Here is an 11283-nt window from a genome sequence, read left to right on the forward strand (position 1 = left end):
TTGCATAAAATTTTAATTCATTATTTGAAGACATCAATCCACATTTGTGAAGTATTTTGCTTTAATACTCAATATAATCATAATATACTCATAAATATAGTGACATCCAAGTGGATAGCTTTTCCAACCAATGCTAATATTTTTAGGAATCTGACGATTCTTCAAATACAAACTCTCATTGGACAGCCAGGATCCACGGTAATCTGGGATGCAAGTACGTCTTCTATAAGCCCACCTGAAAGAAATATTTAGCGAAAAAGAAAAAATAAATAGTTAATGATCAAACATTTTCTTCAAATCACAGCTGTTATTATTTTTTTCAATTTCTTTTTCTTTGCAACTTGAATGGTTTGATGACATTTGATAGAGAACTATTTATTAGAACTCATATTTAATGCATAGTAATCCAAGTTAACATTCCTGTATAATATCTTTCTAAAATTCTATGCATCGTAAAAATTGCTAGCTTAATTTTTAAATAACCATGAAAGAAAAGCTATGTGCCAGGTTACCCAAAAATTGAAAATTTATTTCACGCGATAATTTATCATTTCTTCAACATTTTTTCCACCAATAATTTTCGTAAGATGTCCCTGATTTTGGCATCACGTTGAGCATTCTGTTTTGTTGTTTGCTAGTCTTGGTACAAGTATTTTTTACTTAATTTTAATTCGCAAGTGTGCTTATCTACATAAGACCAATATATTTACTCCGACCCTATCTTTTAGACATTTCAAAAATAACGTTTCAATTACATTTCTGCGTTCAATTATAAAATTCTTAGTAGGTTATTTTCATAAGCAACCCTCTTGGTATCTTTTCTATCGTCTTTCTTTCGGAAGCAAATGAAACTCACCTCTTGTCTTTTTGCTCCCAAGCAGACCCAAATGCTGTAGTTCTTGGCACATGTTGTATCTCCGGCTGGAAGAGGATAGATTCCAAAATTATAATAATAGATAGTCGGTCAGTTATCAGTATCAATTACTTCTATGTGTGTGTTTGACAATCAAATATTGTTAGATGTCTGTAAAGTTTGTTCATATACGTATGGAAAATATATTTTCTTAAAGTTTGAATACATGCATAAGCGAGTAAAATGTATGATTCCTTTATTTTTCCATATTTTTCAGATTGTTACAATGGTGCAATTTTGCAGAATTTGTACTTTACTTGGCCTTAAATGGCTACTTTATTTTATGTGTAGCTTATAAGACGGCATTTGGTCTGCTGTAAATTTCAGACAAGTTTCACTTTTAAGAACCATCTCCCAATTATTATCAGTTATGAAAAGAAATGAGATAGACGGTGCAAGATATAATTATGTTATTTTAAATACAACGACCATTTATACTGTTAAAAACCAGGGAGGATTAATTCATGTACGTGTATCTATAAAATCATATTTTTGCATCGTTAAATATGGCAAACCAATTTAAAACATGACGTAACACACATTGTTTACTTTTACCATTGTACAAATGATGCACTGCCAATTTTCAGTACAAAAGATTTGATACAACCAAAAAGAGGTGTTTTTATATCAAAATAACTATTAGTGCGTTAGTTCATGATTGCTGTAATAGGGATATCAAACGTTTTAAAATTAATTTCTTCGGCCATTTCAGCAATTCAAAAATGTTTGCTTTCATGAATTTGGTCTGACATAAATTTTATTTTAAATTCTGGTTTGTGATTTCCAAAAGCTTGATACATGTTTATTTAGAAACTAATTCAGGATTAATCCATGTTTCAATATTTGTATTTAAAGTGGAAATTTGGACATAATTTTTTATATTTGGTTTTCGCGAATGAAAGCATCGAAGTACATTTATAACCTTGACACAGGGGGAATGGGATGCAAAAACAACTGAGTAAATACTAACATTCGCAGATTTTTTGGAAGTTAAGGGCTCTCCGAAGGACGAAGACATGCAGCAACGCCGCAGTACTTTCAGAACTTCGCATTGAAGACGCTACTGTCATTGACCTGAATGTTTGTGAATGTCAGTCTTTCTTTTCTCAATATTTATATTGTGAAGCTTTAGACTTTAGCCTCCGAGTGGTGTTTATGGCTGAATAGATTCTATACGAATTTGAGCTAAATTTTATTTTATTTTTATTTTATTCTCAAACCACCGAATAAATGGCTACAGTAATGAGGAGATACACTCGGCCCTAAAAAGGAGCATTAAAAATCTAGGCTCTTTAAAGGAGGAAGAGAGACCAAAGCCCATCGCTACAGCCAAAACTCCCTATGTGTCTACGGTATCCGGGAAATTTTCAAGGATCCTCAAAAAACAAAGTATTGACACCGTTTTCCAACCATGCTCCAAACTAAGAGATCTACTTCTTAAAGCGAAGGATCCTTGTGGTTTTGAAACTCCAGGGGTCTACCAAATTCCTTGTGAGTGTGGGCAGGTGTACGTGGGGGAAACGGCAAGAACTATCAATACAAGGATAAAAGAACATAAGAGACAGCTTAGGCTCTGCCAACCGGAAAAATCCGCGGTTGTAGAGCACGCCATTGAATCCGATCACAGGGTAAAGTGGGATCACGTGAAAATTGTATGCCGCGAGACTGATTTCTGGAAAAGACTGGTAAAGGAATCCATCGAGATCCGGCTGACAACTAACACCCTCAACCGTGACATAGGGTATTCACTGAGTAATGCATGGAAACCTGCAATTAAGAAAATAAGATTGGCTGCCTCCCAGCCAATCACGTTAGACCTCACAACCAACTGAAGAGTAAACAAGCTGGCAAACTTCATCCACTCACCATTAGCCCTGAGGATGGAACCCGACTCGTGTTCCGAAACGTCAGCAGAATGGAGAGAGACCACCCGGCTGGAAGCCCGAATAGCTTTTTTTTTGAACATATTCGCCGGGAAAGCATCAGATTTTACTTCACCGAATAAGGCTCATGTCGTCCATTTTATATCGTGGTGTACATCAAATTTAATAACTAAACGTACACGAACAACCATGCCCTGGACAGGGATAGGGAAATCTACCCAGTTCGGGACTCGAACTCCCGACCTCTTGTTTGACAGGCGAGGACGTTACCCCGCCGCCACCGAGGCCGGCGATTCTTCAATTTTAAATTCACTTTTAAATACTCACTTGCCGCTGCAGCACATTCAGTTACTCCATTTCGCATCTTTTCTATATCGATGACTGCCCCATCTGGTGTTTTGAAGTCTTTAAATGCCTCCTCAGACACTTGCATTTTTCGCTCAGTGCTAAATATTCCATCTTTCACCTTAAGAAAAAACGAGAGTTTGCGGTTTTTAATTAAATTCTAGCGTTAGATCAGTGTAATATTAGTACGGATAACAAAGCTCGTTTGCACAATAACTTTGCACTATCTTCATTTACACGCTAGCATCGTTGTCATCTCTAGTTGAACTCAACAGGCGTTAAAAATGAAGATGTAGTATTGTTTTTGCACCCATCATCATCACCATAAGTCAATAATACTAAGATTACTTTACATCTGCATTATACCCCGCAAGCCGCCTAAAAGGCGTGTGGCAGGGTGTGTTAGGACACCAGCCGTATACTCATTAACATGAAGTTCTCTAACAACTTTAGGACTAGCATTTATACTTTTAAAAAAGTATAAGCAGTTTTAACTTTAATGAAGCTCTCCTTTCCACTAGCCTTTTAAAGTGACTTATTATTTCAACTTAAAATTCTTCATAACGCATGAAGAACTTATAATTCTTCTATGTCACATATTCGGGATATTTGTTACACATACATGTTGCCAACGAAGCTGGCAACACGTTTCATAGTATCAGCATGCAAATCTCATGTGGCCAACTAAGTTTTTCCGTCTTCTGGCGTTCTGTAGACATCTCTTTCCTCCCACTCTTATTAGCACTCCCCCATTACTAAGTCGGTCGATCAATTTTATCTTCATCAATCTTCGTATAATATTTATACTGCATCAACCATGAGAAAACAAGCAAAATTATGGGTCTCTTAAGTATAGTGAAAACTATTACTTGAAAAAACCTGGTTGAAGTTAGAGACCGAAGAGGTTTCATCCAAGAGCTAAATGTTTCGAGCAATCAAGAACTGACACTTTTATGAAAAACACAGATGTCATATTTCCTAAATCTAGGTTCAATGGTTTGACGAAAACAATGAAATAAGAAATATATTTTTGACAATGAATAGATAATGGAATTCTTTCTTCACCCTAACAATACAAGAATATAACGAGTTTACCAGAATTTATCCCAAGTATTTACTGACTTTACTGATTTTACGAGAATTTACCCCAAGAATTTACTGACTTTGCTGAGCATAAAAGATTTACCCCCAGAATTTATTTTTCAAATCATTACAAGGTCCACTTTTTACTTTCTGTCCTCGCAGTCTCCGCCACACGCCTATGGAAACGAATTGTGGGATAGAAATTTAATATGTATAATCCGCTCTCGATGGTAATTGTCCGTATATCGGTTCGAACATTCGATTGCATCTGTAACGAGCAATCTGGTGCTAATCATCATTTCCCTATGAACATTATATAGAATTCTAAATGTCTGAACCATTGTAAATGGTTAGCATCCGAATACACTTTGGCGCATTAAATATCTAATGTCGTTATAATATCCGAGTTTAATATACCATATCTGATAATATATTTAAAACTATTATCAAGGATATATTTGCCATTGAGTAATGATAAATACACATAATTTCAACCTTTAAAAAAAATTTTTTTAAACATTATAATGCACAATTTAATGAAAATATAGAAAATCGCAACGCATTATTAGCCTTTCGTTTAGGTGGAAATATCAACCGTATAGATTGAAGGTAAGGTAAGTGATAAGAGCTTGCTGAACTTCATGTCTCTAAACGAGTTCAATTGTTTTTATGAAAGATTGAAGAACAAGTTCTTAAATAAATCTATTAAACTATAAAATTAATCTATAAATAACCAACTGCTTTCCACGATCATGGGTGAACATTTAGTTTATTTATTATTAGTTTAGTTATTGAATCCGTGGTGTTTTCAATTACAATAACTAGAGAAAATAAACTATTCTTTGGTACAGCAGCATCATATTGGAATTCTGACTGTCCCCGACTTATTTTTCGGTTGGTTACCTCTTTAATTTTACATTTTTCCCGATTCAATTTGATTTCGAACCACGGGGGATATTTTCTCCATTTTTCAGAATGTACTACTGTTTGACACTACTTTTTATTCAGGTTTTTGTAAAACTTAGAACACATTATTTTCAATTTAATTGCCCTTAACTGCTGTTTTATAAAATTTTACTCTCACTTGGTATTAAAATTGAATGACAGTAATTTACAAATAACTATGGACCAATATTAATATGATTTGCATTTGATAAAAAAAAATGAAACTTACCATCCCCATCTCCTCCATGACGCATTGAACAAAGCACTGAAAAGTTGAAAAAAATATTTAACATTTCAAATTATAGTATCAACATTTCCGTAATATTATATAACATCTCAGAACAGGTGCAAATTCGAGGGTAGTTCAAAACTAATGCAGAACATTTATTTTCTGAAACTGGGGTTGATCTATGCAGCATTCAAATACACTACAGGATCCGTTCAAATAAGTAACTGGACTGGTTCCAAAACTCAAAAATTATTGCAGTTACCATAATACTTACTAAATAATCTTAATAATAAATTCCTCCTGCATGGCTATACTTAGTTCGGCGCATCTGTCACTCGTCAAAAGCCCGCTGGGAGTCAGATAACGGAATACTGTTCAGAGCCTTTGTCGCCGCCGCTTTAACCGCCCTTGAGTCCCTTGAGCTCCCTTTTTATTCCCAAAAACAAGAAAAGGTCAGGTGGAGCAATTTCGGGGCTGTAGGGGTGGGGGTGAGGCAACGTCACCACGCCTACTGTCGCTAAAAGCTGCCGCACAACAATTGCACTCTGGCACGGCACATTGTCATGGTGAAGTTTCCAATTCTTGGCAGTGGTTGATAACACGCGCGTTACGCGATGTTGCATCTTCTTCGCGCACATTTTCTCATCTCAACATCCTCTATTACAATGGTGTGGACGGTTACGACTGTAAGATCGATCTCCTCACTGATAAGGACGATGGTTAAACGCCTTTCGGAGTACAAAACGTTTTTTACTTTGTCCACCTAACCTTCGGTTCAAGTGGTCGTCGGGCGTCCGACGAGCTCCCGGCCTTCCTTAAACATTTTGTGCCACTCAAAAACTCTTGTGGGGCTTTAAGGCATCGTCCTTATAAGCCTGTTTATTGAGTTTAAGGGTCTCCGACGCGGATTTTCCGAGTTTTACGCAAATTTCACACCGTTACGTTGCTCGATAGTGAGCTCCATGCTGGGAAGTGACGACACCACAAATAATCACATGTCACAATAATCAACCTGCTGTCTGAACACATGCCTGGAGGCTACTGAACTCAAGTGCGATGGAGCGGTGAGGGACCCCTCTACCCGCCGACTAGTCAGAACTCCATCCACCGCAGTGTTGAGGCTACAGCGAACCAGTCCCGATGCTTATGAAACGCACCCTGTGTGCTATTCCTCAATCTTTTAGCTACACAAAACTATTTTTCAACATAATCTCCATTCAATTCTTCGGCTTGAAAACACCTTGAAGAGGGGGCATGTATGGCTACATAGTTCCATGGCCGCTGTCGGAGCCAGCGTTGTACTGCTTCATCCACCCCGTAGCGGCGAAGGTGAAAAACAATTTGCCCAACGACTTACCGTGATTTCATAGGCAGATCTAGGGGGAGGGGGCACGTGCCCCCCCACAACCTTAAAAGTATGTACGATTTTGGTATTATTTTACAAGAGGTACAATCCGGATTTCGCCTTCAAACCTTCACTTTCCTGTAGTATTTTTGCCTCCTGATTAACGTGGTGACATTTATTCCTGGCGGAAATTAATAGTTTTCGTGATATTTTAACTTTTATGGATAGCGATTTTCGGGTTCTGCGCATGCGCCGCCATTTACGATCTTCACTTACTCACCCTTTACTTTACGCACTTCACCTTCTGCGCATGCGCAAACATTACCATCATAATAAAAGAAGAGTCATGGGAAAGTGATTTACCCACTTTACCAACTGGACCAGCTCGAAGGATATTTTTTTCTAGTTGACCAGCCCGTACATGTGCCCAGAAAGTGATTTATCCACTTCTACCTCCCACTTTGTTATGTATTGGACCATCACTAGGGATATTTTTCTCTTGTTTACAATTTCAAACATGTTCCGTGAAACTCATTTACCGCCATTCCAATATGGCCGCGCATGCGCAGAACCCGAAAATCGCTATCCATAAAAGTTAAAATATCTCGAAAACTATTAATTTCCGCCAGGAATGAATGTCACCACGTTAATCAGGAGACAAAAATACTACAGGAAAGTGAAGGTTTGAAGGCGAAATCCAGATTGTACCTCTTGTAAAAATTTACCACGATTTTTAATACGGTCCCGTTACCATAGGGCTCGTTTTCTATCGCATTGTACGGGGTATCCTTGTGCCCCCCCAGAACAAAATCCTATATACGGCCTTGCTTCTCCCTCCCCTCCACAGAAAGAAATCCTGGATCCACCCCTGTGTGCTTTTGTTTACTACCAAATAACTGCAGACATGCTGCATGCCGCGGCGCGGTGATGTGCAATATGATCCGAATTTATCCAATACTTTGCTTTATTATGTTTGTCATTGCGAGGAAGTTGTCAAAAACAACAATTATATGAGCCAAATTTAATAGGTACATTTGCGGTAAACATAGCAAAAAAACAAATCTATGCAATACTTGCAATAATGATGTTGACTCATCAGAAGGTTCATGTTGATCATTCATGACTGCTTGCTAATGTTAATATAATTTTATAACTTTATTGGATTGATATGCTAAACGATAAATAAATACTCATAAAAAGATATTACGCTATTTTTCCATCAGGAGAAGTATTTTGATGTATCATGTAGGTGCTTGAAAATTACGTTAATAAAAACTGAGAGGAAAATTTAGGTTAATTTAATTAAATAAAAAATTGTTTTTATGGAGTACGGTGGCTGAATAGCATTGAAAACCAATGAATTCGATATAACACTTCACCATGCATATATATTTCGCACACAAGAGGTTTGTATAACCACATTTTAATGGCGATGGAAGGTGTTCTGGAAAGGAAAATACAACCGCCGAAAATGTCAGACGCTGCAATCAAAGAAAATGGCAAAGGCAGATGCCACACGTGTAGCAACGCAGCCAGATCAAAAAGAGAGAAACTAAACAAGTTGTCAAAAACAACAATTATATGAGCCAAATTTAATAGGTACATTTGCGGTAAACATAGCAAAAAAACAAATCTATGCAATACTTGCAATAATGATGTTGACTCATCAGAAGGTTCATGTTGATCATTCATGACTGCTTGCTAATGTTAATATAATTTTATAACTTTATTGGATTGATATGCTAAATGATAAATAAATACTCATAAAAAGATATTACGCTATTTTTCCATCAGGAGAAGTATTTTGATGTATCATGTAGGTGCTTGAAAATTACGTTAATAAAAACTGAGAGGAAAATTTAGGTTAATTTAATTAAATAAAAAATTGTTTTTATGGAGTACGGTGGCTGAATGTTGACTGAAATTGTAAAAATTATACCTTCGTGTTGATTTATAAGTATACCTAACGGTGATTTCAAAACTTATTTTCCGAATTATAGCATTAAACCCGGAACCATTTAAAATAAGTTTTATTGTAATTTCATTTTTGACGAGTATAAAAAATTTTTAAATTTCAATATTTTTACCGCAATTTTATGCCTTTAGACTGCATAAAGAACTATGATAATACATAAATAATCTAAAAAAGGCAATTTCTGCAGATATAGTCTGATTCAAGATTAGTGAAAACAAAAAAAAGAAGTGGACATTTTTTTTTACCCTTTCTTGGTCCACGTTGTAACCGGAAAAATCTTGGTCCTTTATGGGTTTACTCCCCTAATAATACCGTATCACCATGTGATGCTCGGATCACTTTGTCCGTCAGCGACGCTAGTGGCGACTTTTGTAAGCCCATTTAAATGCTCTTTTGTAATATTCGTGTCCTATACAGACGCCATTTTAACAGTTCGGTATAGCACGGTCACCTATTGGAAATCAATGCAACTACACGGGACGAAGCGGGAATGTTTGAAAATGTTGCACAAGAAATGCCAAGTTTTTTTTAAACCAAAATTAGCCGTGAAAAAATGTGTTGCATACTTATTGAACTTACTTCGTGTTTGGTTTGTTTTGATATAGATGTGATACTTACGGTACCATCTGGTGCTTTTTCATCCTTCAACATTCCCGAGGTTCTAAAAGTCTCCAGGTCATCTGTGAGTAGTTGGAAATTGCACATTTATAATTAATAAATATTTTTGCTCCTTAGTATATGTATAACTTAATATTCTTAATTTTCATTTCATGATTGCGAATAAATCACCTGATTAAAAATGTTTTCAAGACCATATTGTGCTTCATCATTTACTTACTGCATAATGTCGTCTTACCTTCTGAGCAAGGTAACAATAGAAATACATCTACATTATGTGAAAGTCAAGCTAACGTAACTTTTAAAGAGAAAAAATACAGCATAATCTTTTTTTGGCCCTTTCAACCCATTTCATTCCTGAATTTATGTTTAATATTTTCCTTGCAGCCTCTTTAGGCTTCATTTTCCACGATTTACTTCAAATATAACTTTATAAAAATATTTACTAAATGTAGCCGTCCCATTTGTCTTTCCACTAGGAACCAGTAGTATATAACTATTGATGCTTCTTGGGTTACCTTAGTAAGTGGTCTGATGACTGCACTAAAAGGACATGAATAACCATCGTGCAAACTATCCTATATTTCGCTCCAAATCCAGCAGCAAACCAAAAATCCAAACTGTTACAATTTTGAAAATTAATATCAAAATGGTTCAATGTGACGCTAACATCGCACTTCTAACTTATGATTTGAAGTTGAAAATAATTATGCTAAGCTTCAGATTTTAATGGGATTAACTGGTCTCGTTAAAATTTTGTTGTAATAATGAATTCCTTGAAAAAAAAAAATGTATTTAAATATATCCTTACTCAAATACTTACCCTTAGTCTTTTTAGCATTTTTCCCACAAACATGCACAAATTTTTATTGTTGATAGCCAAGCTACGAACATAAAATGGGCTTTAAACTTACATCAAAGTCAAATAGTTTTGCACCTGAATACTTCACCAATTCTTGTTAAATAATGATAAAACATGCAATTTTTAATTCGTAATAATATTGCTATAAAAAGCTGTTGTTCATCTTCAGCAGATGTGTCATTGTATTCTATTATATTTAAACATTCTTGACTATTAGAACGTATAAGAGTAAAGTGTTAAATAGAGCATCTCCTTCCTCTAACTTACCTGCGGAGATTTTAAAACGGCCCTGACACTCTTTAATCGCCGATTCCATCTTATCCACTATTCGTTGCGGCAGTCCTTCCTAAAATGACAATTTTTTAAACCCTACGTGAGTCAAATACAAGAGCTTGCTGATAGAGCTATTTATTTTCCGAAAATGCTCGTATTTCTGTTCATGGTATATATTTGATTTTAATTTTTTCGACAGCCTTTTTCCCACAAACATGCACCAATTTTTATTGTTGATAGCCAAGCTATGAACATAAAATGGGATTCTAAATGGAATACAAATGAGACTTTTGAACTTATAAAATAATTACTATATTTCTTATCATAATTTTGTATTGGATCAATAAGTATAAAGGGAAAATAGCTTTACTACATTTAAGCAAATATTTATAAAAACTTATAATGACTATTTTCTGCAGTAGCTATGACATTGTTAAAAAATCTCTTACAAAATTTAAAAAAATAATTGCAAAAGAGAAAAGTTTTATATTTTTTCAAACTTTAGGCCTATGCGCGACCGGAAAATGTCAACCAAATTTCTTTTATTGTGTGCATATACTTTGAAAAATTTCCGCACTATTATAACTTCGAAATAAATTAATGTGATTTTTTTATGCCCACTGCAGTGAAAGTAAGTTGTTTAAATAAATAAATATAGATTAAGACTTACAGTCGGAGAATACAGCAGGACCACTGCCGCGACCACGAGGTAGGCACACAGTTGCATGTTGCTCTTAGATTTTGTCGAACGCGCGGGGGAGCTGAATTGATGAGACTCTTAGTGCGTTCCTTCAAATAAGGGTAGCGCCACA

At 35.6% G+C, this 11283-nt stretch overlaps 1 protein-coding gene across 1 annotated transcript; it reads right to left on the reverse strand.

The window, feature by feature from the left end:
* LOC124166766 lies at positions 1-11283 on the reverse strand. Its single transcript, XM_046544445.1, has 7 exons — positions 11142-11283; positions 10466-10544; positions 9337-9398; positions 5399-5434; positions 3124-3262; positions 857-921; positions 1-235 (listed from the first exon to the last, which is right to left on the reverse strand). Exons 1-7 carry the CDS (start codon positions 11196-11198, stop codon positions 224-226), a joined length of 450 nt encoding a protein of 149 aa, XP_046400401.1. The 5' UTR covers positions 11199-11283; the 3' UTR covers positions 1-223.

Source organism: Ischnura elegans, chromosome 10 (assembly GCF_921293095.1).
Source record: "Ischnura elegans chromosome 10, ioIscEleg1.1, whole genome shotgun sequence".
Lineage (NCBI taxonomy): Eukaryota > Metazoa > Arthropoda > Insecta > Odonata > Coenagrionidae > Ischnura > Ischnura elegans.

What these genes read in the sequence shown, in the direction of transcription:
- LOC124166766 (XM_046544445.1), bottom strand. Translation starts at nt 11,198, where the DNA reads ATGCAACTGTGTGCCTACCTCGTGGTCGCGGCAGTGGTCCTGCTGTAT. An exon ending in TCCTGCTGTATTCTCCGACT is followed by an intron (nt 10,545 to 11,141) that starts GTAAGTCTTAAT and finishes TTGTCATTTTAG; the next exon opens with GAAGGACTGCCGCAACGAAT. An exon ending in CCGTTTTAAAATCTCCGCAG is followed by an intron (nt 9,399 to 10,465) that starts GTAAGTTAGAGG and finishes AACTACTCACAG; the next exon opens with ATGACCTGGAGACTTTTAGA.